General features: G+C 49.9%; 9 protein-coding genes across 9 annotated transcripts; 6 read left to right on the top strand and 3 right to left on the bottom strand.

Annotated features, from left to right (window-relative positions):
* Nucleotides 1–466: 466 nt before the first annotated feature.
* On the bottom strand, nt 467–1,506 carry Pdw03_0857 (NADP(+)-dependent glycerol dehydrogenase; the record flags this gene model as incomplete). The annotated part of the gene is made up of 2 exons (XM_014679102.1): nt 467–1,036; nt 1,099–1,506. 2 exons carry the CDS (start codon nt 1,504–1,506, stop codon nt 467–469), a joined length of 978 nt encoding a protein of 325 aa, XP_014534588.1.
* A 466-nt stretch (nt 1,507–1,972) lies between these two features.
* Nucleotides 1,973–4,043, top strand: Pdw03_0858 (Phosphatidyl synthase; the record flags this gene model as incomplete). Its single annotated transcript, XM_014679103.2, has 4 exons — nt 1,973–2,138; nt 2,197–2,206; nt 2,328–2,342; nt 2,546–4,043. 4 exons carry the CDS (start codon nt 1,973–1,975, stop codon nt 4,041–4,043), a joined length of 1,689 nt encoding a protein of 562 aa, XP_014534589.2.
* Nucleotides 4,044–8,356: 4,313 nt separating this feature from the next.
* Pdw03_0859 (F-box protein) lies at nt 8,357–10,394 on the top strand (the record flags this gene model as incomplete). Its single annotated transcript, XM_066099738.1, has 4 exons — nt 8,357–8,543; nt 8,601–8,948; nt 9,001–9,206; nt 9,282–10,394. 4 exons carry the CDS (start codon nt 8,357–8,359, stop codon nt 10,392–10,394), a joined length of 1,854 nt encoding a protein of 617 aa, XP_065957465.1.
* Nucleotides 10,395–11,472: 1,078 nt separating this feature from the next.
* Pdw03_0860 (uncharacterized protein) lies at nt 11,473–12,322 on the top strand (the record flags this gene model as incomplete). The annotated part of the gene is made up of 3 exons (XM_014679105.2): nt 11,473–11,619; nt 11,677–11,809; nt 11,910–12,322. 3 exons carry the CDS (start codon nt 11,473–11,475, stop codon nt 12,320–12,322), a joined length of 693 nt encoding a protein of 230 aa, XP_014534591.2.
* Nucleotides 12,323–14,629: 2,307 nt separating this feature from the next.
* Nucleotides 14,630–15,289, top strand: Pdw03_0861 (Hemopexin/matrixin; the record flags this gene model as incomplete). Its single annotated transcript, XM_014679106.1, has 1 exon — nt 14,630–15,289. One exon carries the CDS (start codon nt 14,630–14,632, stop codon nt 15,287–15,289), a length of 660 nt encoding a protein of 219 aa, XP_014534592.1.
* A 792-nt stretch (nt 15,290–16,081) lies between these two features.
* Pdw03_0862 (RNA polymerase II transcription factor related protein) lies at nt 16,082–18,068 on the top strand (the record flags this gene model as incomplete). Its single annotated transcript, XM_014679107.1, has 2 exons — nt 16,082–16,223; nt 16,282–18,068. 2 exons carry the CDS (start codon nt 16,082–16,084, stop codon nt 18,066–18,068), a joined length of 1,929 nt encoding a protein of 642 aa, XP_014534593.1.
* A 324-nt stretch (nt 18,069–18,392) lies between these two features.
* Nucleotides 18,393–19,470, top strand: Pdw03_0863 (DSC E3 ubiquitin ligase complex subunit; the record flags this gene model as incomplete). The annotated part of the gene is made up of 2 exons (XM_014679108.1): nt 18,393–18,659; nt 18,796–19,470. The coding sequence occupies 2 exons, from the start codon at nt 18,393–18,395 to the stop codon at nt 19,468–19,470; spliced, it is 942 nt and encodes a 313-aa protein (XP_014534594.1).
* Nucleotides 19,471–19,891: 421 nt separating this feature from the next.
* Nucleotides 19,892–22,221, bottom strand: Pdw03_0864 (Zinc finger, PHD-finger; the record flags this gene model as incomplete). The annotated part of the gene is made up of 6 exons (XM_066099739.1): nt 19,892–19,950; nt 20,007–20,501; nt 20,559–20,755; nt 20,808–21,460; nt 21,531–21,860; nt 21,910–22,221. The coding sequence occupies 6 exons, from the start codon at nt 22,219–22,221 to the stop codon at nt 19,892–19,894; spliced, it is 2,046 nt and encodes a 681-aa protein (XP_065957466.1).
* A 401-nt stretch (nt 22,222–22,622) lies between these two features.
* Pdw03_0865 (Alpha-ketoglutarate dehydrogenase complex subunit Kgd1, putative) lies at nt 22,623–25,976 on the bottom strand (the record flags this gene model as incomplete). The annotated part of the gene is made up of 3 exons (XM_014679110.1): nt 22,623–23,535; nt 23,593–25,637; nt 25,755–25,976. The coding sequence occupies 3 exons, from the start codon at nt 25,974–25,976 to the stop codon at nt 22,623–22,625; spliced, it is 3,180 nt and encodes a 1,059-aa protein (XP_014534596.1).
* Between the last annotated feature and the right edge of the window lie 709 nt (nt 25,977–26,685).

Consider the following 26,685-nt stretch of genomic DNA (forward strand, 5'->3'; position numbering starts at 1 on the left):
TTGGCCATTCTCCCAGGAACAGTAAACTACACTGTTACAACTGCAGGGTCCTTTTGTAAATTAGTATTCCCTCTTTTTTTTGATCAACTTACCATCCTCTTTAATATCGGGTGTAATCTTATCGCCGGTTGGTTTGGTTCAATTCGCCTCGTTCATTGGACGTAGACATGGTTGATGGGTGGACCTTGAGCGGGTGGTTGGACCTTCGGAATGAAAGCTGTGGCAGCCGGTGTGTGAGGTTGGGTGATCAGAGCCAGGCCAATTCGAAAGAGGCGGCTGAAAGGATTCTGAGCTATGCGCTGTACAATCTACGGTATACGGTATAGCTGAAACATAGTAAACACAGTGCGACAAGTGGTATGTCCAATTCATCTAACAGAGGTCGTATTCCGTTCATTAACTCATTTCCACCCAAAATCCCCCGTTTTGGGCGATGTTGTTCTCGTCCTTCTGTAAGTTGGGAAATCTAAATAGATAGACCAGAAGCAGTCTCTTCGGGCCAGACATCGTAGCCGAAGGTATCCCGCATGTTCACGAAGCGGCAGTGGTGGGACTTGGCCACTTCATTGACAGCCGCGAAGTCGGCATCGCTGAGCTCAATGCTCTTGAAGTTGGACTCAATGCGCTTGGGGTTAGAGCTCTTGGGGAGGACACTGTAACCACGACGCAGACCCCAGGCAATCAAAACCTGGGCAAGGGTGTTGCCGCCCTTCTCGGCAACAGCGTTCAGGATCTTGTTCTCGCTGACACGCTCGCCTGTCGTGGGGACTTGGTTCTGCGAGCCCAGAGGCGAGTATGCCTGGGGCAGGATCTTGTGAGCAAAGCAGTACTGCACCAGCTCTTCGTTGGACAGGAAGGGGTGAATCTCAATCTGGTTGACCATGGGCTGGACCTTGGCGAACTTGGCCATGGCCTCAAGCTGGGGAATGGTCCAGTTGGACACACCAATGGCTTTGGCCTTGCCATCAGCGTACAACTTCTCCATGGCGCTCCATGTCTCCTCATGGTTCTCGGTCAACTCCTTGAGGATCACGTACTATGACAGGTCAGTTTGGAGCTGACCGCGTGCTCGTTGCGGGGAAAGCTGGCATCTCTTACCTTTCCATCGGGACCAATCTTGGGCTTCTCCTGGCCATCCTTCTCAGCAGCAATGGGCCAGTGGACGAGGAAGAGGTCAACGTAGTCGAGTTGCAGACGCTTGAGAGAGTTGTTGACGGACCAGAGGACGTCATCATAACGGTGCAGGTGGTTCCAGACCTTGGTGGTCACGAAGATATCTGAACGCTTGACGGAGGGATTGGCCTTGAGGAAATCACGGATGCCGTCACCGACCTCGTCCTCATTGAGATAAAACCAGGCACAGTCAAGGTGACGGTAGCCTGTGTTGAGGGCAGCAGTGACGGCGGCGTAGGTCTCGCCCTTGGAGCCCTCGCTGGCGAAGGTACCAAAACCAACGGCAGGTATGGTCACTCCGTTGTTCAAAGTGAAAGTCTTTCCAGATGACATGATTGCAATGTAGTGAATGTGATTCAAGAAGTGAAAGAGAAGAAAAGAAGATGCGAGTTAGAAGATAAGAAGATAGAGCGGGGGAAGCTTAGAGAGCCATGACGATGTTAGGAAGTGGGGTGGAGGGGTGGAGGGGTGGAGGGGCAGAAGGGGTAGAAGGGGCAGGAAAACCTTGGGAATGGGAATTATTTAATTTTGAATAAGGTAATTATTTTCATTGAACTTCGAATTTCAATATGCGATATATTGCAACTAAAACTTACTTTCCGTTTCTACTCCGCACATGTCGATCAACCCCCCTGACTCTGCTTCTTTTGGAAATTAAAAAAAAAAGAAAACACGAAAATCAAGGCCATTATCAAATACTTTAATCAGAGGAAAAGAAAAGAAAGATATGTGAAAATAAGATTTTTTTTTTAAAAAAAAATTACAAAATTACCGCTAGTAAATTTGAAAGCTTTTGGCCATGACATCACCAACCGAAACGGTGTTTCGAGCGTTTGGCCTGATCGTCATCGGCTCCATCGATCTCATGTCGGTCCACGGGCGAACTGCACTCCAGTCCAATCGTCCGTCCGTCTCAGGCCTCTTCCTACCCACTCGGCGTGCTGCGTTGCTTCATACTCGGCCTGGCAAGTCTGGTCCTGTCCAATCCACAGCTTCCTGATTTAATTCGGCCACGGGAAGCAGAACGTGCCGTGTATTAGGTACATAGCAAGACACTGTGTCAGCCACAATGACGCAGGTACCCTATACAAGCCTGTCTTGTTGCGAGAAATGGTCCACCCCATATCTTGCCAAATGATGACGATAATTCCTAGGAATGATGATACCCGGTGAGTGGATCCCTCGTAACCTCAATGGCAAAATACCAATTTCGTTTGTCTCCATTGAGTCCGGTATCAGATATGGCCTGTATATATACTCTGCTGAACCCCCCTCCTTAACCAACTTGTTTCTTTATCAGTCAATCTCCTTCTCCTGCTTTTTTTTTCTTCCAATTGTTTTCTGAGTCCTGAATTCGGTGATTCTCAAGCAGAAGCTCATCCATCCTTCTACTTCCTCTTTATCCAAACACCTTCATCATGGCTCGCTTCGAGGACTCCGATCTCGCAGTCGATCCGGCTTCTCAGGATGCTCGCGCCCAGGACCCCCAGGGTGCTCTATCTCCTCGGGACCGTGCTGCTTCCGGCCTCGCCATCCCATCGGGCGGCAACACAGTCGAGATTCCCGCCACTCGCAGTGCTATCAGTGATGCCGCTCAATTCATGCACAACTTGAGCTTGTCTCCCTCAATGAGAGACCGCCGGGGCTCGCGTAACTCCTTCGGCACTTCGCTCCCTATCCCCCGCTCTCCCCGCATGTCCCGCCTCTCATCTGTGCAGCGCGGTGCTCCTTCAGTCTCCCGGGATATCTTGGCTTCCCAGGTACAGGACATTAACAAGGAGAAGACCGCCAAGGCCAAAAACATGGCCTTCGCTTTCGACATTGATGGTGTGCTGGCACACGGTAACCACGCTATTGAGGAAGCCAAGGTCGCTCTCAAGATGCTCAACGGCGATAACGAGCTTGGCATCCGCATTCCTCATATTCTGCTCACCAACGGCGGTGGCAAAACCGAAGAGGCTCGCTGTGCTCAGCTTTCCGAAATTCTCGAGCAGCCCATCTCCACCGATCAGTTCATTCAATCCCACACTCCCATGCAGGCTTTGGCTGAGTACTACCAGACCGTTCTGGTTGTTGGTGGTGAAGGCTTCAAGATCCGCGAGGTTGCCGAGAACTACGGTTTCAAGACTGTCGTCCACCCCAAGGATCTCCTCGCCTGGGACCCTTCCATCTCTCCCTGGGCCACTCTCACCGATGCCGAGCGCGCTGAGGCGAAGCCCCGCGACTTCTCCCAGATGAAGTTTGACGCCATCATGGTCTTCGCCGATTCTCGCGACTACCAGACCGATTTCCAGGTCATCATGGATCTTCTGCTCGCCGAGGATGGCAGGCTCTTGACCAAGGCGAAGGACCCCGTCGCCACCCGCATCCCCATCTACTTCTCTCAGGGTGATCTTCTCATGCCAACCGAGCACAAGGGCCTCCCTCGTCTCACACAGGGTGCCTTCCGTATCTCCATTGAGGCTCAGTACAAGACCCTCACCGGTGTCGACCTCGAGCGTGTGGTCTACGGTAAGCCCGAACGTGCTACCTACACCTACGCTGATGAGGTTTTGAAGGCCTGGATGGAGGAGCTCCACGGTGTCTCCCGTTTACCGGACAACATCTACATGGTCGGTGACAACCCCGCCTCCGATATTATCGGTGGAAACATGTACGGCTGGAACACATGCTTGGTCCGCACTGGAGTCTTCCAGGGCAAGGAGGGCGAGAACGACCCCAACAGCCCTGCCAACTTCGGTGTCTTCAACAACGTTCTCGAGGCCGTCAAGGCTGCCGTCGCCAAGGAGCTTGGCGCCGACTTCAAACTCAAGTGGAACCCCAAGGTCAACCCCGTCACTCACGGCGATGGTGCTTCCGCCATTGAGTAAACGGTCACCTCTGATCTTTCACGCTGCAACGAAATTCAAAAAACATGTGCTACTGGGCTTGAGAAGGATTTCCCCCGAGACGATTTCCTGCTTTTTTTCCAAGTCATGTCATTTCATAGACTTCATTTCTTTCCACCATTTCTCCGCCCTTCCACTTTAGGGCTTTGGGACTTTTGATATCCTTTCTCATGTCGGTTAGGATTTTCGACTTGAGAAAAGACCGAGATTTACTTTTTTTTTTTAAACAATGTGGATGGTCGGTGGTTTTGACCTGCTTTCCCCCTTCTTTTTTAGACTGGACTCATACCTCTTATGTGCCATGACTCGAAGCTTTTTTTTCCCTTTTTTTTACATTTTTCCGCATGCAGCTATATCCCCTACTACATTTTCCAATACCATATGCAATTTTCATCATAGATAACGTCAGTCTGTTTCGTAACTATCATTTCTCTAATAACTATCATTTCTCTGTAATAACTATCAGTTCTCTGTAATTTTCTCTTCATTGAAATCTACGTATTTTAAAGTTCGATTGCTCCAGAAAAGCAGCCATCATTGACGACATGGTGAGGTATCATCCCTTGTTGGACTTTTGTGGATACATTTTCTATCATCTTCCATGTTTATATTACACAGATCTATCCATGGATTAGGTTAATTTTCTTTAAGGATTGACTTTGTACACTGCATTGAAACAAGCAATTGTCCAAAACAGTACGGAGTGTAATTACACCAGAGGATATGTCAAAAATGTGAATCTATACCCCCCCCCCCCTTGACTAGACCCACAGAAAAGCCAAGAACTAAAAGAAGAGAATGAAGAAAAGAATCCATTTTACATCAAACCGCCAGAGTGGCAAACACTGCACGCTATGAGTCGGGTAGGTGCAGATTTCTAGATCATACGTTCTAAACTCCGTGGAACAAGAGCTGGCTGCAGTACCAGTGAGCCCACCTATACATAATAGGATGTTTAGGTCTCTGAATATCTGACACTAATCTGCTGACATCTACGTAGTAATACTTTCTCCGTTGCCGTTGATGAGTCGCCCTTTTCTTACAAGCTCTAGCTCTACTGTCACTTCGGTTCTCCTCCTTCTCCTCTCTTCTTGAACACGAGTCTCTGGATTATGATATTTGGAGGGTGGGTACCTCCTATGATGGGCCTAGGTTCGGGCCGTATTGAAGTGGGAACCGGTAAAAAAACACAATATGTGTGATACTTCCCTGGATCCCGTTCTATCCAGAAAGGAAGCAGAACCACTTTCATATAAGGAGCCCTGGCGTAACTCAGCTTGGGGATGTGTGTTTACCATCATCTTGTCTCATGCGCTGCCCATCCTTGACGTACCCACTACATGTGCGTCGCGTAGAAAAAACGGACCCAAATCAACTGTTTACATAGATCCGTGCAACCAAACACCAGTAGGAATGGTAAGCAACACATTAAGCTAGTTACTGCATTACGGACATGATGCCACTAGCTCTATATGGGGGTTTGCCATCAGGAAAACTAGATCTTTCTCCCCGATGAGAATTCAGGAATCGTCGGTCACTTGTGCTTTGGATGACGTGAGATCGATCAGATCCTATAATGCAGGGAGACGATTTTGAAAATGTCAAGATTCACTGCTGCTCTCTACACCATGAGTAACCAGTCCGGCGAGACAATATACCAACCGTTATATCCCAACATGTGCTCGATACCGATCCGATCCGTGAGCTGAATCTACCACTCTACGAAACACAGCCAGTGCCTAGGGACAGGGCCTCATGGTGCATCTCAACATTGCGCGAGGCCCATTGATTCTGTCCGAGAAGCCGTTGTTCAAAACCTCGAACGCTGCGATCGCAGAATAGATGGCGATTGGATAGATGAGCCAGCTACTTGGACATGGAGATCTGGGCACTCTTTGCTCCGACGTTGCGTGGAGCTGGCCCTCGATTCACCCAAGACCCATACGGCCTCGGATTCCAACCCAAGATGCTACGGTATTGATCGAACCGAAAGCTAGATTAAAGCTAGATTTGGAGCAGGCGATTGTTATAAGACAAAATACACTCGGGCACAATTTGCCACGTTGATAGTTTCACGCAAAGACCTTGTTTTTTTTTCCCGTTCAGTATCCACGTAGATTCAACATCCCCAAGAATACATAGTATGATTGCGGTGTCAGGTAATAGGGAACGCTTTAGAAAACGTTCATCAAGGAAAAAAGAGTAGATTCTTGTTTCAAGACACAAAACCAGGGGACTTCAACTCACAGCTTCAACGTGGTCATACCGTTTAAAATATAACCTAGCACCATTCTTTGCTGAGCACGAATGTTGAAGATGATTTCACGATGACCCACATGCAGAGTCAGGAGAGAAAGACTTCAGACTAGCACCACACCTCCTTGTCTAGTCGAGCAATGCGGAGGCCTTGGCGGCAGATACAGTTCCGCAAAAGTGCCCCTTCATCACGATCGGGGCTTGGTCGGCACGCAGTCAAGCCAGATGGTGTCCCACTTGCCGTACTCCAAATTCACGAGTCCAGGAGAGAGTCGTGACTCACATGATGCCATCACCCCCATCAAGCCGTTGAAACCGAACTGAGTTGTATTTCTCTCAGGCTATTCAGCTGCATCGCGTGAATTAAGCCTCCAAATTTGCCAGGTACGTGGCATCAAAGATGCAGTGCTAGTCAGCTATCCGATCCGACTTCAACTCGGGCATGACAAGAATGCAGGAGGTTGGGGAGCTGCCAAGAGATTTGGATTGTTTTCCACCTAGGAGGTAAGGCAGAGGCAGAAAGAGGGTGGGAGGGGAAGGGTTACATATTTAAGGAGGAAACTTCTGTCTTGGCTCCGGGCGGGCTTCCAAGGGTTGACGATCGACTGCATAATCGTGGCATAACCGTGGATCACCAAGCTTGGCTCATGGGCGGCAAGCCAAGTCGTTGAGAAGACTCGGTATGGAAGATGTCTACAGATGTTCAAGCTCAAATACTGGGCCCCTGAGGTAGACCAGTAGAGCTACGGCACGGAACTCCGAAACGGTTTAAAGTGACTTGGGGAGTACTCCGTACTCCGGATACAGTAGATGGGATCACCCAGAGGACACGGGCCAGAATAATAGTTATCAGGTGACAAGGGAATCTGTGATTCTTATTATGTAATAGCAAATTCCCCCCGCATGATCGGCCCCAAAAGAGGAGACGTTGGCTGTTTACCACAAAGTATGGCAGGCTGGCTGCATGAATGGTATTATGTTAGGTAATAGAAACTGGTCTGGGGTACAGTTCAACGGATGCATCGGATTTTCTAAGATCTGCTGACCTGTCACTTTAAAGGACTTTTGGAGATGCTAGGTACCTGTAGATTGAAGAAGGGTTGGAGATTGTGTCATAAGAGTTGGAGTAGGGAACAATTGTGGAAGAATAGTACAGAGTACAGAGTACATTGAGGTAGTTTTGAATCAGGCCTTGTGTGTTATATCTACTTCGAAGTTGTCGTGGATAATCAAACAATATGTCAGGTCCAGATTCGGGGAAATGACGCAATAATTCCTACATGCATTAAACCCCCCCCCCCTTCCCCCCTCCCCCCTCCCCCAAAAAACAAAACAAATGGAGTCTACAGGGGTAGCTTGGGGAACTAACACGAACTTAATCATAGTGATCATAAGAAAAGTATATCCTAGATGTATAGGGTATATCTAAATAGAGATTCAGATTGATCCATTCACTACAGAGTCCTTGTCCTTTTTTTACATCTTCAGATTTAAAGAAAAGAATTAAGTAAAAGAAGTAAAGAATATAAGAGAAATAGACAGATCCGCCACCGTAATCAATCAGTTCACCCGTTTTTTTTTGGGGTTTTTTTTTCAAAAAAAATTAAATAAAAATAATTCGCCCCATGTGGCCATGACCCATGGTGCATCCCTCACTCGTACACTTTTCAACTTTCCACTTTCACTTTCAATAACTTCTCTTCTCAAAGACGTGAATCCTTCACAGTCCGTATGTGATTGGGAAAGCCATCTTTTCTCACCCAGTTGTGCAATACCGGTTCATCCGTTTCTGTGACTAACAGCTTCGCTTTTTTTTTCCCCACCCCTCTGGGAGCCCTAAACTTGCCCTCGGTCTCAACACCTCTTTTGTTTGACCGGGGCAATTTTTTTTTCTTTCCAGTTTTTTTTCAATCTGAAGAAGCCTTTTGATTGTAAAATTTAAGTAGACGCATCTGATTTTGTGTTTCCTGCTCCAAGGGACTCCTCGACTAGTCACTGTACACTTAGGGTTCTGTGCAGAGGGCCTCTTTCTCCTCACCATGGCTTCTATTACCTCTGCCCCTTCGCAGCCCAAGCCGGCCTTCCCTCGACTTTCTTCAATTCCTGGCGGTGATCATTTCTACTCACGCGACTCGTCTCCCTCGCCCTGCAGCACTCCGGACGGGTCCAGGTCGAGCAGTCAGCGTCGCCCCTCGTTTGGTTCTATCAAAGAAGATACAGAGGACGGTACGTACTGAAGAGGTGCGAATTTAAACCGGAGGCTGACGTGATCGGCAATCTTAGGAATTGCGCAATCATTCGTGGACACCCAACAAGCACCAGCCCCCCAAGCGCAAGACCAGGAGCGCAAGGTCGAGCGCCTCACCCAGATGCAACACGCTCCGGACTTCTGTTGTCCTTGTGGAGGATTTCTTGGATGGAAGCAGATCCGATTGGGTGGGAGGAGCTTAAGTCGCAGCTACAGTGATCTCCGTGGGCTTGGGAACTTACATGCAAAGGGCTGGGCATGGGAAGCCCAGGAACCCGAAACAATGAAGCTCCTCCCACCCAAGACCCCCGAGGTGGAGGTAGATGTTTTGCAGACCCCTCCTGGCACATCGCCTTTGGAGAGGCTTCCCCCGGAGGTTCTTGGTAAGAAATCGCATGCCCTTCTTGTATCTCATGTGCTAACCATCGTGGGAAGATCAAATCATCTCTAACCTTGCGGTCGATCTTCCACCAAATGGCTATGCCCCTCGGAACGTGGACTTGGTCTCGTGCCTGTTAGCATCCCACACATTGCACGCTGCTACTTTAGGTGTCTTGTACAGGAACATGACTTTCCCACACTCCATTATCTTCTCCAAGGCCCTTAATCACATGTCGCAGTACCCGGCGTTGGGGACATTGGTGCGTCGTCTGGACTTCTCACACTTTACCTCCGTCGGCCTGGGTCGCACTAAGCAGATGAACGCTGAAATCCAGAACCTGACCTCCAAGACCCTCTTGCAGTGCTTGGAACTGCTCCCCAACTTGAGAGAATGCCTGCTGCAGGAACACCTAGAAGGGGACATTAGTGTGGAAGTGATCCGGAAGCTGTTCATGGGGATGCCGAACCTGCGTGCGGTGGATTTCTGCGGTTGCTCGACTCAAGCATTCTCCGGGGTTTTCCAAGAGGCCGTGATTGGTGGGCCTGCGCTATCCATGACCTTGCCCAACTTGAAATGTCTCTCGCTTCACGAATGCAGCACTATTCCCGCTCCCATGTTCGACTACCTCCTCCCACGATTGGTCAATTTGACGCACCTTGACCTGACTCATACGCAAGTTAACGATTCGGCTCTCGTCTCCATCCCCGAGACTGCTCGTATCTCGCATTTGAGCTTGTCCCGATGCACACGCCTCCGCCCGTGCGCCCTGGTTGAATTCCTCACCACCCACCCTTCGGTCAAGGAGTCTCTCGTTTACTTGAATCTGTTGACGGACCCGACCCGATTCCGTCTGCTGGAAGAGAACGACGTATCTGCTCTGCTGCCAAACCTTCCCGATACCCTCCGTTCTCTCAACCTGGGAGGAGCAAAGATCACCTCGGACCATGTACCACACTTGGTGCCTATGACCAAGCACCTGGAGGAGCTGGGTCTCAGCTCTGCAGATCTTTCCGTCGCGGATGTGAACGCTTTCTTCGGCCGTTACCGCGACCCAGTCACAGGAGTCGAAACCGATGCCCCCAGCACCCTCTGCTACCTTGATCTTGCCAAGGTGCCGCAGATGACCATCGGAGCCATCTTCAACACAAGCACTTGTTCCCTGCTCTCGAACCAAAGCTACCCCTTGCAGGTCGTTGAGTTTAGTGACAAGATTATCACACCGTTGCGTGAGCGTGCCAAGACCCACCGCACATCCGTTGGATGGACGGTGCGAGACCTCGGCCGCCGCGGCTGGTACGTTCGCGAACCATCCTCCATGCCCCACGAGCCCCACGACGATGGTGCCCGTTACTGGAAGATGGGTGCGCGCTGGTGGGGCATGCGCAAGATTCCTATGGCCGTCGGCGAGGTCGGCGGCCTCTACGGCCACTACATGTTCAAAAAATGATCTACTATGAGCGTTCTGTTCTGACGAAAAAGCGTTCTAGCTGGATCTTTTCTTAATCGCTTTTGCTGATACCCTTGATTTGGTCTTCTTCATTTTCCCGGTTTGCGTTTCATTGGAGGGGCTTTGCTTATATTGCTGATTGCTTTTTGTTTTTGACGATCATGAATGATGATATCCGGTCTATGCATGGCGGCGCGCAACACGGTTTACGAATTTCGGCATTCTGGCTACTGGCTTCGGGTTCGTGTTCTTGGTCGCGTTTTGTCTTTTGATTTTGCATAGCATCTGAGATTTCTCTTTTCAGCGGTGTCTGGTTTTTTTTTTTTATTTCTATCTCACGTCACTGGCTTCATAAGGCGTTATTGTATCTATCTGGATTTGACAACTCTGCTCAGACATACCTAGTCTCTACTTTTTATCTCTTGTAATCTTTTTCGTCGACTCGATCTAATGTAGCGTTGTGCCTGCTCCATCAGGAAGGCGTGACCATCGCAGTCCCGAATAGGAAACTTCCTGGCGACAAACTCCCTCAGCTTGCGTCCCTCTCTGTCATCTACCTCGTCATCAACGCTGTCTCGTTCTCAAATTCCTCCCTTGGCCAACTACTGCGCTGAACCACACCTAGTCTGTCACTCTTCGCCGTCCTCGCCATGGCTCTGTCAATCGAATGCTCGGGTGGTAGGTTGTATGTCTGATATCAAGTTCACCATGAATATGATTTCATCCAACCCAGCTAGCCTACTCAGATCTTTCAAGGCACCGAGATGCTAACACGAACATGAAGAATCTCCAAGACACTGGGTTGAGTAACTCCTCTCCACCGTCCACTTCCAAGTGATGAAGAAACAGATGCTCGAGCCATTATCTTCAGACCTCCAATCTCTCTCTGGGTTGTCTTGTTCAGGTTGATGTGCTAGTTCCACCAAGGCTCGCGCACATAGATATCCCGGATGTTCTTTTTTGGTATGGGGTAGAGGACAAGAGCATTAATTTCCTGGCTGTGATGCGGTCCTCAAGGGCCTTGAGTCGAAATGCAACAGCCTCAGAGATGATAGCACTTACGGGTGGGTGTTGTATCATGCTTGGACACTTCTGTCGCATCCAACTGCAGAAAGGTGGGCTCCACACTAAGCAGAGATGTTTGAATAAAGAGGGCCACATTACATCTACACTTGCAACGGATGGTGATGTCTTCAGATTTTTCCGCATGGACAAGGAGGGACAGGTATGTGTACTCAGGCAACTTTAGGCGATTTTCTAATTTTAATGCTGATATAAATAGCCATGTGAAACCCAGTACCGGAGCGGGAATGGCAACGAAGATACTATTTTACTTCTTGTTACGGTCTTCAACGATGCTTTGGTTCCACCGGGTGCCCGCACGGAATTCCCTACCGCACATGAAGATATTACTGGTGAGATGGACTGACTTACAGGTTGTGAACAAATTGCCTGTGTCATGTTTGAGCAAATCACCCAAGAACCTATGAATTAGACACTAACCAAGATCAAAAGAGGAAGAATATCGCAAGGATCTGCAATGCATGCACAAAATGGCCGTGCAAGTGGGCGTGAACGTGTACATGAATGTGCTGCAGCTACTACCGATTCCGCTCCGCGGCGCAGTGGAAAGAAAAACATTTAACCTAATACAGCTAGCGAGGTACGAAGCGATAGGGAGCCCATTCATGGCGATACACCATGGCGGTTGCGAAAACGGCTTTCCTGATTATGGGGCAGTGTTAATGAGGAACTTTGACGCTGAGCTAAAGAAAGTGCTGGAGGGGGTCGACTTTGAGGACTACGATGATAACCAAAAAGTGCCCAAGCATGCAATTCGGAAGGCTCTTTTGGAGGAAATCAGGCCTCTGTTCTATGAGATACTCACGGAGGTGCGTAACAAGACATTGGAGAAGTTTTTCAAGTAGATTGGTGGATATTTGCTATTTACCGGCACATACCGTCTTCTATGAACTCGCGTGTCGTTCGTAAATGCACATATTGCTGGGCCAATGGACTTGTACCGCAGAGTTGATTAGTCTGTTCAACCCATTTTTCGCGAATTATCGACTACACATTCCGTTTTCTATGGCAGCTCTTGCCATGTTCACTCTCCATCTCTTTTCTCCCTGTGTGATAAACTATTCGTAACTAAGTCCACTAAGTTGTCTATGGAGATCCCCGACCTAAGGCAGGAAACACTACATCGCAACGCTGATTGGCGGTAAATTGGCTGCCGAAAATAGCTCCCTGCGCGAGATACTCGGTGAGAGGCGGAGATTCAATAGCAAGCTGCGAATAGTGATGTGGCCTAGGACTGTGAGACACCTGTCGAGTATTGTCCTTTTGCAATTTTGGACAATTTCTAAGAAAGATTACGGGTGGAGATCCCCTTTCTTTCTTATGTATCTGATATGGTAGGTAAAGAAGCATATCCAGCTATATTGTAAATCGGGATGGAGTTCTGACAGAAGGGGATGCTTAGAAAATCCAAACCACTAATTTTCGTGATGACTGTAGGGACAATTAAACGATGTGGTACAAGTCAGTCTTCCCTCATTTCACCTTCATTCAGTTCACTGACCTGTCACCTGGAGCGACTATCGGATTCACTTACAGTGGACTGGCTGTGGATCCGAGGATGTTCCCACCATGGATCAAACAGACCTTGTTTGATCGAGAAGTGAAATTTCTACGGCGGATCGTTGGGTCTTGCAAGACATGAAGAATCTAAGCCAGGCCAGTATCGTGGTGGGCGTGCCAGGATTGGGGGAGTGGAGGCTTGTTCAAATTGTAGCTTACTATCCATTCAAGGTCAAGCCATGCTTCTGCAAAACCAGCTCAATTTTGACCGCGCCATTATACGGCAAGGATCTTAACATGCAACAGCGAATAGCAAACATTCAAACAAGCCCTATAGGAACTGTGGGACCAGCAGTGTGTGAGATCAAAACATCTCAGTCTTATTGGAAATTTGAATGTCTAATATCAAAACGAAGTCCCGATGTTTACTGTTCTGCTTGACTAGACTAGTCTACCGCTACTTGATTTTCTGCAGGGCATTGTAAGTGATTTCATTGTCCTGTATCCAACCCCTTGGTCCATATCTAGCTCTCGCAAGCGAGAATGCTGGTTTTTTTGGTTTCAGCCCTCGACGTTACACACAGATAGGGTGGCTCAAGTAGTAGTTAGTATGAGCCACAGAGTCCGAGAGATCCAATGCTAGGAGTTGATTCACAGGGCTAGGCTCCTTTTGTCTTGTTGGGGCACTGTATGCCCTTGATTGCATGGGTTATGGGGCAAGGCTTGATCCTCCTACGCCGAGAGGGACTTGCTGCACATATCTACCACTGATCCTCGGTACAACCTGACGGAACTACCGTGATTAGCTAGATCGGTGTGTGTGTTTTTGAATCACCAGACTCACATCTTTAAAGAGTTTGAACTATTTATTTAGAGAGGTTTAACTCAATGAGGTGTACACCGCGGGATGGTCCCAGATATAACTGTAGATTTTTGTTGGTTGATCGATATTTTCATTAACTAGCAGTGTGATCCATGTGTATTAATCTCAATGATCATCCAATGGGGGATACAGCTGAGAATTCTAGATTCGATGAGCTGATTGATGTCTTTTTTTTGAAAAATGTCATGGCGAGTTGTGTAAAATGTGGTATCTATCAAGTATAGTAGATAGATAGTTTATATACTAAAGTCTTAGATAGGTTAAAGTCTAGTAAGTATCAATATTCAATATTAGGATAAGCTTTGGTTTATCATCTTAAGAGTATAAAACGAATTCTAATTAGATAGGGCAAATTTTAATCTAAGTTATAAAACTATAGATCTAGGTATAGTTAGTGTAAGTATATTTAATACCATTCTGAGATTTAGCCTTTTAAAGAGTAAACTAACTCGAATTTTGTTCGATTTAGCGTAATACAAATCATGCGTAAGAGCAGTGGCCAATGCTTTTTGCTCCAGCGTAAAGTAGGACAATATGTAGTGGATGGCATTTGATCTCAGTCATACCAATGTGCGATTGCAATTGTTATCATTGCACAGGCAAGGAATAGATCATTTGAGCAACACTCGGTAACAAAACCAAATCCCAAGGGTAGATGGGGATATAAATATCACCACCTCGACCACAGTGAAGATCCACATTCTGCACAATCGATCACTGTCCACTATCATCAATAAAGACACCACTTTCACCCTTTTCATATCTCACAATGGTTGACGCTGCCTGTCGCATTGCCGGAAAAGATGAGATCTACATCTTCGCCGGCCGGCATTATGGTCGGGTCAGGTTTAGCAAAGGAGGCCCCGAGCACAGTCTTGCTGCAGGCCCGACCCTCTTAAGCAAGGGCTGGAACACTCTGCCTAAGATGGGATTTGGTACAGTGGACACGGTTGTGCCTGTGCCTGGCCACGATGACCAACTCTACGTTTTCTTCGGAGGCCGGTATGCCAAAATCAAGCTTGAAAACTACGATGATAGCTTTGTCAATGATGGAGCCCGTCCCATTGCCTCTGGATGGAAATCGCTCGTTCAGGCGGGCTTTGACACGGTAGATGCAGCAATGCTCACTCCCGGAACAAAGAATGAGATGTACTTTTTCCGCGGCTTGCACTATGTTCGCTTGGACAATAGTACCGACAAGATCGTCAATAAGGTCGCACCTATCGCAGAGGGCTGGCCAAGTCTTGTCCAGGCTGGCTTTGATTGTGTTGATGCCATTGTTCCGAACCTGAGTGGTCAGGATCTCTACTATGTCTTTAATGGTGATCAATTCGCGGTGATCAAAGTGGATAGTTCCCGGAGGGATACCCTCGTCTCACCCCCGAAGACAATCAGCTCGTCGTGGCAGGCCTTGGAAAAATGGGTTTAGTCGGGTTATCAATGGAAACGGTGGGTGATCCTGTCGAGTGCAAAATGAAAAGCCCTGTGCTGAGGAATAGGGTGGATTAGGTCACCTCCTGCGTCCCCTATTTTGGGCCTTAGTTTTCATTTGTAGATGTCAAACTTGTTGACATCGTGCTTGGAATTATACCATAGCCAGCCAGAAAACCCCTGTCACTAGGTGATGAGGCAGATAAGTCTCACTTATTTTAATCCAAGTATGTACTGAAGCAAGCGTCTTGAAGAAAATTCCGTGCTACTACTTTGTGTATGGAACAGTTGGACAAAAGTAGTATCATTCCCTCCAGAAATGATGACTCGAGCAAGAGAGACTGCTACATCTATGCCAGTGGCTCAAACGCTGCTCATCTTGGAACTGCTGATCACATATATTTCATTCATTGTATCGTTTGAAGGGAACGGTACATGAACACGACATACTTCAAGAGGGACGATGGCTTAGACTGGAACTAAAATTTCTAACAAGAGATGAAAGAACACCAGATTAGATATGGATTCAAAAAGAGATTTCAGATTCTTTTACATGGTGTAGATATGCTTCGTTCACTTAGGGCTTGGCTCTCAGGTGACGCTTGGCGACCGTCATGTGATGACTCGCAGAAGAGCCGCATTTCGTAATTCGTGTTGTCACCTCTACGCGCCCTGTCTATCACCAAGGTCTCAGACCCTCCTTGCTAAATTCCGCCCTTGGGGAATTGCTCATCCCGATGGGTGGATTCGTTTTCGCCTTTGAAGACAGTGGAAGCTGTCAGGACACACGATGTCATCTCCGAGCGGAGCGGCCTCTTACAAGAAGAAAGATGGGACCCTAGCTATATCTGCAGATGAGGAGTCAGTCTTGTGGAGTCCTGCAATTGCAGGGACTGCGAACCCGATCACAATCCCCGTGATCAACATCACTAGTATGGAGTCACTCCATGGTCGTGCATTCGTCTCTTTACTGACTTACGCGACTGCTAGATCTACAGCAGACCCCAGCCTCGAATCCGAAAGTGATGCTCAAAATTTTTGCTCAAGCTTCCGATGCGCCTCCGAATAGTATGCCCGATCAATATGTCTTCCTGTTCACGGCTGGAGCAAACGCCCGCTCGCAGGCCGATGCCATCAAAGACACATTGAGTGTTCGAGTCAATACCGCGAAGGCGGGCACACCATCCCAGACGCCGGGGCCTAGAGGCAGTTCCGAGGGTCTGTCAGCGGCAATGGCGATTGCAAACGCTGTGACATCTGCGGCGACATCGAAGAACCCTTTGGGCGACGAGAATAAGCTTCGGTCCGACATAGAGCTGCAGCAGTCGTTATTGAGGTCTGATTCAAATCTGCAGCGAATGTTTTTCGAAGGATTGCATACAAAACCAGAAGCCTTGTCGTCCGCGTCGTTCGTATCACAATTCTGGTCAACACGACTGCATTTACTGCGAGCGCACGCAATCGAACAGGGCCAAACCCGTGGTTCATATAATGTGCTATCTTCACTCAAGCCTCGGGTCGAGGATAACGTGACACGATTGAATATCAGTAAAGAGCAAATCCAGCTGATCTTCACACAACACGCACTGGTCAAACGCGTGTATGACGAGAATGTACCGAAGCTCAGCGAGCAACAATTCTGGTCACGATTTTTCCAGAGTCGACTATTTAAAAAATTGCGTGGAGAGCGCATTACAGAGGCTGACGCAACCGATGCCGTGCTCGACAAATACCTCCAAACGAATGAGGCCGCTCAGCCGGACCGGAACACAAGTGTTCATCACTTTTTGGACTTGGCTGGCAATGAAGTGAACCACAGCCAGCGTCGCGGAAACCGTCCTGACCTAGATATGAGGCCATCTGGCGTCGAAAAAGTGCCCATTATTCGGACACTGAACAGCCTAAGCGAAAAGATTATGGCCAATGTGGCTCCGGCCGACGGTGATATGAGTGCGCCCATAGGCATCAACGAAGAGGCATGGAAAAAGCTCCAGCTGCAGGATCTTCGCGGAGAAGAAGAGCAAAGTCGCATCACTTTGAACATTCGTGATCAAAGCCATTTCTTCACTCACAGTCAAGAAGAGGAAAAAACTAAGCAATTTGCGAAACAAGATCCGGATAAACTTCTTCATATTCTCCGTGCGGACATCAATCAAAGTCTTCCATCGCAGGGCAACACACAGCTGGGCAAGTTGGTGGACCCCGGCGACGATGAAGACGAGGAGATGGAGGATGCACCTGCTAGCCGTCGACCCGTCGGATCATCTGCAGCTCTACACGATGCATTCTCTCAGATCCTGGGAGCATTGCGCGATCGCCGCACCCAAACAAATGAGCGAGCAGCGTCAGAAACATATGGACTGTCTATGGCGCTCTTTGACCGCTTGACACTGACACACGCTACAACCACTGAGTTTTTGCACCAGTTCTGGCAGGCATTTCTCTCGGGAAACCCAGACCGTGCTGGAGAGGTCGCATCCTTAGCAGAGTCTCTTCAGCGAGCGGCTGAGCGCATTAAAGCTGTTGCAAATGACGCAGAGGCTGAGCGGAAAGTCGAAGTTGACCGATTGAAGAAGCAGGCCCGTGACATGTACGAGAGCACCGGGCGAAAATTACGAGTCAACTTAGAAGGCGTGGAGGGAGGCCAGAAGGTTGTGAACCAGCTTCTCGGTCCCACACTCCTTGCACTGGAGGTCGCATCGACTCGATATCAAAAAGAATTGGCCAAACAAAATAAAGAAGCGGCCCTGGCCAGCCAAGAGATGGCAGGGGTATAGAAGGAAACAACCTGGGCGTTTGATAGTGACATGGGATGTATAATATGACGCTTCAAAAGAACTTCAATATTTGATTCATACGGAGAATCGAGATTTCGATATCTCGTTTATCTACCTGTAAATTGACGTATGAAATGACATTAAAGGGCCCGTAGAGAACAAAGTTGGCAGTCGGTATGCCGAGCTTCCCCGGAGTTCGGGAACCAAGTGCCATCTGTCCCCTCAACTGCACTGAAAATTCCCCAACTCACCTTCATCCCCCCCGCCTTGGATGATTCCCAAGCCAGAATCGAACTAAAATAGAGATACACAAGGGGCATCAAGATGCTCACCTCCGGTCTCACAAATGCGCCCCTCACCAAAGCCCTCCTTATTTACACGATCGCCTCGTCGATCGCTCTCTCCCTTTTCGACATAAAACACCTCGCCGTGATCTATGTATCGCCACATTTCTGGCCCTATGCCCAGTTCTGGCGTGCACTGGTGTGGCATGTCGCTGGCTTCACCAATTCCACCGAGGCCCTCTTCGCCGCGATGCTAGTCTACCATCTGCGGGTTGTCGAACGCGCGTGGGGGAAGCGGAAGATGGCGGTTAGTTCTTCTTTATCTTATTGTCCTCGTTCCTGCAAATTTGCACGGACACATTCAACCAGGAAGCGGAGAAACTGTAGAATTTGGGATCTAACCTGGAACCCGATTGCTGACACCATGATCCTACTTGCTACAGACCTTCCTGCTCACCACACTACCCTACACGACTCTCCTCCCGCCAATTATCCTTACCCTCCTACTCTGCCCTGTATCTCTGAACAAGCTCAATTACCTCCCCTCCGGCCCAACTGCCACCATCTTCGCCCTGTTGGCGCAGTATCACGCCACCATCCCATACACATACCGCTACCGCATCGCGTCCACATCCTCCCCCGACACAACAAACACCAACAATACCGGCAATGATCCCTCCGCCGAAAATGCCACACAGACATCCCAAGCCAAACCTCCCGCACCAAGTCTATCCCTCCTCCTCTCCGATAAATCAACCACCTATATTGTCGCTGCCCAGCTAGCCCTCTCCCAATTCCCCGCGATGCTTCTCCCGTCGGCCCTGGGCTGGATCGTTGGTGTTGCATGGCGCGCGGAGCTGCTACCGGGTCTATCGCCGGCCAGCACCGGGTTCCGGGTTCCAGCTTGGGTGGTTGGTGAGCAAGAGCGGAGGAGTGGCTCTGGTTCTGGGCTTGGCGGTGCGGAGAGGGAAAGGTATGAAGATCTACGACGGAGGTTGGAGGGTGAAGTTGCTGCTTCGGCTTCGGGGTTAGAGGGATCTGGTGCGCAGGCTCAGAGGCGTGCGAATACTGCCGGCGAGGGTGGTGGGTTCGTTAATCGATTGATACGGGATTGGTAGATCTTTATCGTTTTTTTTTAATCGTGTTTCTTAATTTTTTTTGAGTGAGCTATGCAAGGCTGGTTGAATATGTCTATCTGGTATAGATATGCTGCGGGTAGTTGAGGTGGATCATTGGTTTCTTTGGGAGGTGCTATTAGAAATAGCCCGTCTTCAAAGGCCCTATCTTCGCACCGTCATCCTGAATCAATTCATGTGGTGCCCCCACGTTTACGACTCTCGCTTCCAATCCCTAGAAGTATGGAATACTCGGTGGTCGAAGAGAGAGGTGAGTAGTAAAACGAAAAGCCAGATAAGATCTGCAAATGAACAAAAGTCTAGAATATGAACTAGCAATGCCGTATCTCCGCTAGAGAATGTGCCATCTGAAAACACCACGTAACGCCATATCATCATCGTCTATAACCTTGAACAAACCATGTTACCGCCCATTGCGACTCCGTCTCATATTTTCCTTGCACTCGTTACAATACCATTTAACTAATGGAGACTGTTAGCAACATAAAGGATACCAACAAGGCAAAGAAGACTCTTACCATTTTTCCCAGGCGGTTTCGTCAAGCCCACACACGACAGATGGAACCATTCACGTGGACAGGCGTCATTATCGCAAGCAACCATCTCGCCAAAACTGATTTCATTACAGTAACAGTAGCGCGGCTCACCCTCCTCATCTTCATCGTCGCCCTCGTGAAGGGACTCGTCGTCAGAGGGTATTACAGGCTGTGGGATAGGCTTTTTCTGAGTTCTTTTGGTGGAGGCCGAGTCTCGACTTCGCGTAGGTCGTGCGTGTTGTTGGCTGTGTTCTGTGAATGCGGGAAGGATAGGGGTCGATGTTTTCGAATTGCGTCCCTTGGTTGTCTCGATCTCGACAGAACCGGCTTTTCCGTCCAAATCCTCACGTTTAGATCCCGTTGGAACGGATGTTCTACCGTTGGAATCGGCTTCATAATCACGATGTGTGTCTGCGTGCATAAGCTCATTTTTGATGGGCCCGTCCCGGATTGTGGACCTGGAATCGGCAATTTTGTCTGTGTAGGGTATGTGGTTAATTGATAGTTCCGGGAAGGGTAGTTGAAACGGCATACTGTTGTTGGGAAGGTTCGAAGCCGATGATGATGGCCGCGCGCGCGAATTGCCTGTAGGTCCAGAATTTTGCTGTGTCCGTGAAGATTGTGGTCTTGATGTGTTGGGTCCTGGACTGGCGGCACCTCGCGGTCCATTGAATGTTCCAATCAAAGGCGATGGGGCCAGAACAGGCGATGCAGCATTGGAAGCGTTGGCCCTAAAATAACGTTAGTTGGATACAGTAGCGAGAGGGGCGGAATGAGATATACTTCTTGCGCGCAGTGGCAGCCTGATTGGTAGCGCGAGACCGCTTCTTCTCAATTGGGTCTTTATTTGCAGCTCTCTGACTTACAGCCCCGCTAGCAGAGCGCTCCATTGGGACACTAGTGTCGGCCGGTAGTGGTCGTTCCACCTTCCGACGCTTGGGTGCAGCACTCGGATCAGCCGCGTGATCTCCACCTCGAGATTTCGCATTAGTAGTCTTGCGGGCGCCCGAGCTGCGTGTATCCTCATAATCCGCGTCAGCCTGTGCCCGACGTTGCTTCCGTGCCAGAACAGCATCGCGCCGCGCCTCACTGCGACTCGCAGCTTCCGCCTCTTGGAGCACGTGTGGTAGTTCCTGTCTTTGCGCTACCGCTTCCCGGCGCGGGCGTTCATTAGTCGCTGCCTTCGCGGTACTTTTGTTCGAGTACGCCCAGTGTGCCAGGCTGCCCAGGCGAGCCTCCTCGCTGATCTCGCCTGCAATATATGGGAAGACCGTGTCCAGTCGGACAGTTTGGCGATCTAATTCCTCGTTCGCGTTTGAAATGACGTGATTCTTCTCATCGGCGGTCATCATCAGGTCCGAGAGGCTTTGGCGAACACGATCGAAGAGAAGCCTGCGGTTTTTGCTCTCGGACGACTCCGGTGACTGAGATAGCTCCTGGCGCAAGAGAGAAGCTGTCAGTAAACATCCAGAATTTAAAATTAGACAAGTCGAGCGGAAGACTCACCTGGGGCAATACATCCTCCCGAATCACACCCCCGACGATAGGCGCCGGATGGGGAGGATGAGGAACGGGCTGTGACTGGGAGGAGAACTGTAGTAACTGCAGCAAATTTTCCTCGAGAGCCCACGCCTTCGCATCAACTTCCTTGAGAAGAGAATTGTGGCGACGGAACTCGCGCGGAAGCGCTGTTATAGCGTCGGTGAAATGCGTGAGCGCAGGATAAAAGCCGTGGGGAACAGGGGGCGTAGAAGGAATTTCAGCCGTCGAGCCTCGACCGAACGCGAAAGATGACCGTCCAATGGTTTTGGAGGTTCGAGACGGGTTTGTACGTGTCTGACGGGCGGACTGTCGGATTCCTTGGCCTTGGGAATTATTGACTGACGTCGAGACGGCGGACATGGTGAAAGGCATAGTTGGGACTGCGACTGGTGCCGTTGAAGGTGTGTTCAGGTGAGCTTACCCCAATTTTAGGGGGAGTTGGGAAGTTTTTGAAGAACCAATGGTGTTCAGCAATGATCTGGGACCATGTGCAATAGTCAACACCTCGCGTAGCACCAGGAGGGCATTGATGCAGGAAAAGCTGCTGCTGGGAAGTTTGGGTGCGGAGAAGAGCAGTCGAATCAGGTGAGAGTGCTGCCTGCGGCACCGACAAGGCATCCAATGCTGAATCATCCGAGCACGTGGGTGATGTCATATCAGGAACAATGTGTGAATGTACTCTGTACCGATACAATCAACACAGTTGAGGAGCTATGGGATGTAGAATGATACAAACAGAAAATGAAAAGCATTAATGTTCAAAAACCAGGGATTCTTTGAATTTTACATACAGCACGGGTCTAGGTCTAGACCGGGACCTTACATTAGGACAACCTAAAGACTGTCCTAGCATAGCCTGTGACGATGAACCTAGGACACATCGATAACACACAAAGGAAACAAGTAGAATGAGATGAAAGAGGTAGTCCAACAAGAAATTACACGCTAGGTTCTAGGAAGAACAATGAATATATGACACCCAACTCAACACAAGTGTCACTGCAAAATCCCAAAAATCTCATCAACAGAAGTCGAAGCAAATCACTGGGAATGCATTTACTCGCCCTTCAGGTGATCCTGGTGAATAGAGAAAGCATCCTCCAAGAGGTCCTGCTCCTCCTTGAGATGGACGGCCTTGAGACCAGTAGCGACGGAAGCACTGCCAGGGCGACCAGCGTACAGGACATGGCGGCGGTGGTGGTGCTCGGTAGCGTTCAGCAGGCTTTCAATACGGGGCTGAGCATAAGACCAGGCACCGGCGTTAAGCGGCTCCTCCTGGCACCAGACGATGTTCTTAGCGTTAGGGTAGCTGTCCAGGTTCTCCTTCAGCTGAGCCCAAGGGAAGGGGTGCAGTTGTTCAACACGGGTGATGGCAGTGTTGCGGATACCGTTGGCCTCGCGGTGCTTGATCAAGGCGGCATAGACCTGTCCGGAGCACAGGATGACACGTTCGATCTCCTCGGGAGCGTTGATGGCGGTGCCGTGGCCCTCATCGGGGATGATCCACTGGAAGTGGGACTCGCCGTTCAGGGCCTCAATGTCAGACCGGGCAATGGGGTGACGCAGCAGAGACTTGGAGAAGAAGATGACGAGAGGCTTGCGGAACTGGCGGTGGATCTGGCGACGGAGAATGTGGAAAAGGTTGGCAGGGGTGGTCATGCAGGCAATCTGCATGTTGCAGTCCTGGTGCTGACGGTCCAGCTTGTCAGCCGAGGGGAACACACGGGGCTCCTCGTTGCAAAGCTGGAGCCAACGCTCCATACGACCAGAAGAGTGCTCAGGACCCTGGCCATCATAACCATGAGGCAGAGACACAACCAGACCGGAACGCTGCAGCCACTTGGATTCACCAGAAGCGATAAACTGATCAATGATACACTGAGCGTTGTTGGCGAAGTCACCGAACTGAGCCTCCCACATCACAAGGGCATTGGGAGAGGTCAGAGAGTAACCGTACTCGAAGCCGAGACTATATCAAATGTTAGGATCGTTGTCACACGGAGAGTTTCAATTCAAAGAAACGTACCAACCGAACTCGCTCAGGGAAGAGTTGGAAATGACAAAGCTTCCCTGCTTGTCGGAAATGTGCTTCAGAGGAGTGTATGTGCGCTCAGTCTGCTGATCGTGCAGGACGGCGTGACGCTGAGAGAAGGTACCACGCTCAACATCCTGGCCGGAAACACGGACGTGGTAACCCTCATCAACGAGCGAACCGAAAGCGAGAGCCTCGGCAGTGGCCCAATCGATATTCTTGCCCTCATCGACAGTCTTCTTGCGTCCGCTCAAAATACGCTTGAGATTACGGTGGAGCTCAAAGCCCTCGGGAACACCGGTACCGGCAATCTTGTCAGCGATGTGCTGCAGGGACTTGGCAGGAACGGCGGTAGGCAGGTGAGGCAGGACCTCCGTGGCCAACTCCTTGGGAGACTTGAAGTTGTTCCAAGCGGAAGTCAGCCACTCCTTTCCGGTGGGCTGGTAGTCCTTGCTGCGGTCGAAACTGTCGCCGAGCATTCCCCAGACCCACTTCTTGTGCTCATCAATGTCCTCCTTAGTGAAGGTACCTTCAGCAATCAGCTTCTCAACGTACTTGTCGAGCTGAGTTTTCTGCTCAGCAATGCGCTTGTACATCAGGGGCTGGGTGAATGAAGGCTGATCAGTCTCGTTGTGACCCTGCTTACGGTAGCAGACCATGTCAATCACAACATCACGCTTGAACTCGGCACGCCAGTCAGCAGCGACCTGACAGACGTAGTTGACAGCCTCAACATCGTCGGCGTTCACGTGGAAGACGGGAGCGTCGATAGACTTGGCAATATCGGAACAGTAGGGAGTAGACCGGGAGTAACGGGGGTCAGTGGTGAAACCAATCTGGTTGTTCACGACAAGGTGGATGGTACCACCAGTCGAATAGGCGGGAAGGGAGTGGAATCCCATGGTCTCGTAGACAACACCCTGGCCAGCAAAGGCAGCGTCACCGTGCAGCAGAACACCCATGGCAGAGTCGTAGTTGGTCTCGTCGTTGTTGTAGTGCTGGATGGCACGGGTCTTTCCAAGAACGACAGGGTCCTCAGCCTCGAGGTGAGAGGGGTTGGCGACCAGAGACAGCTGCACCCGCTTACCGGAGGGAGTAGGACGCTCAAAGTTCATACCCAAGTGGTACTTGACATCACCGGAACCCTCATCGGAAGGCTCAGCAGAACCAGCAAACTCGCTGAAGATGGACTCGTTGGGCTTGCGGACGACGTTGGACAGAACGTTGAGACGACCACGATGAGGCATTCCAATAACGATATCCTTGATGCCGTAGTCGACGCTACGATCAATCAGAGCCTTCATACCAGGGACCAGGGTCTCGCAACCCTCCAGACCAAATCGCTTGTCGTTGGGGAACTTGGTAGCGAGGAAGGACTCAAAACTGGAAGACCAGATCAGACGGTCAAGGATGCGGCGCTTGTCGTCTACTGAGTAGTTGTAAGGTTGAGGGATCTCGAAGCGGTCACGGATCCACTCGCAAGGCTTGCGGTCGGGAATGTGAATGTACTCGACACCGTAAGAGCCACAGTAGATCTTCTCGCAAGTGGCGATGATCTCGCGCAGAGTCATCTTCTTGCGGTTTTCAGTGATGAAACGGGGCAAGATGCCGGGTCCAAGAGCAAACTCTTGGCTCAAGTCACTCTCGGTGAAACCGTAGTGGTCCAACTCAAGCTCCTTGGGCTTGTCATATCCAAAGGCCTCAGCCTCTCCGCGAATGCCCAGAGGATCGATCTTAGCCTTGTGGTGACCACGGGCCTGGTAGGCGCGGCAGAGCAACTGAACCTTCAAGTGCTTTGTCACGTCAGCGCCACCAGCGAGTCCCTGGCCGGGCATATCTTGGGGGACACCGCCTGTAGGAGTGGGGACAAGGGTAGGAGGAGGAGTGAAGGCCTGGGAAATAGGCATTTTACCCTCCTCCATGTTCCTGAAGTAAGTTTGCCATGAGATGTGAACACTCGAGGCATCGTTCTTCCATGCCATGTACATCTCATCGATATAGTTCGCAGTGCTACCAGTGAGGAAAGAATCGTTGGGGTCCTGTTCACGTAAGGGCGAGATCGCGCCGTCGCATTAGTCGAATGCCCGTTTGTTTTGTTTGGGTTATCTGAAACCCGGATCGGATCGCTACCGATCATAAGGATTGCTTTTGCTTACCACTCCTTGACTTTGGCCCTCCGCGGGGGCCGCGTAGGACCGGGCACCGTTGAAAGCACGGTCGACAACAGCAAGAGGCCGACGGGCGGTCCTGCTGAAGCCGGAGCTTTTTGAGGCGCTGCGAGCACTTGTAACGACGTGGAATGAGCGCCGACATGATGAAGAGGTCACACCACGCAGCATGCCGCTGTTGGTGGCCTTCAAAGCAGTGTTTCTAAACATTGGGGGATTTTTCTTGGATCAATGTCCAACAAAGTTTTCGATTGAAAGGAGAGGGGAATTGAAAGACGGTTGTTCGGGATTTTAGCAAAATCAGACGTAAAATAGTCAAATTCACTGTATGCTATAGCGTCAGCCTGGTATTGCCGAGTTGTCCTGCAGGGCGCGAGCAGACCGGAATACGGAGGAAAGGAAGAGGCGTAAGTACACGTACGTTATTAATCACAGAACAGGTGTCGACTAGTATTGCCGTAGCACCTGTTTAGAATCGGGACTCATGAAGAGCTTAAGCGCTCTAGATAAGAAAATAAAGTATGAAGGTAGAGGAAAGATGAAACGAAAGAAGAGCGCAAAAGGAAGAGCTGCCGAGAATGACGGGTCTCACGGCAGGTGAGGCTGGTGCGCTGACTCAGCCCGACATACTGCCGATGCTCGGGGAGAGGCGCCACCTTGTCGTGCAGGACCTCGGGAGACGCGCCCGAAGAGGCCATTTGCTCTCTGCAGCCGGCTAAACCATCGGACCCTTCCGCGGGAGTTTTCGGCCCAATGGCACTAAATGGGTTTGCTATTAATCATGGATCCCACTGGTCTCTCTGATTTTCTTGATTTCCCAATGCCAAGTCTTTTTTTGATGAGATCTAGTTGGATCTGAAGTTTCAACCTTTCACATCGGATTACGATCTGTATTAATATTAACATCTAAACTCTAGAA

Source organism: Penicillium digitatum, chromosome 4 (genome assembly GCF_016767815.1).
Source record: "Penicillium digitatum chromosome 4, complete sequence".
NCBI lineage: Eukaryota > Fungi > Ascomycota > Eurotiomycetes > Eurotiales > Aspergillaceae > Penicillium > Penicillium digitatum.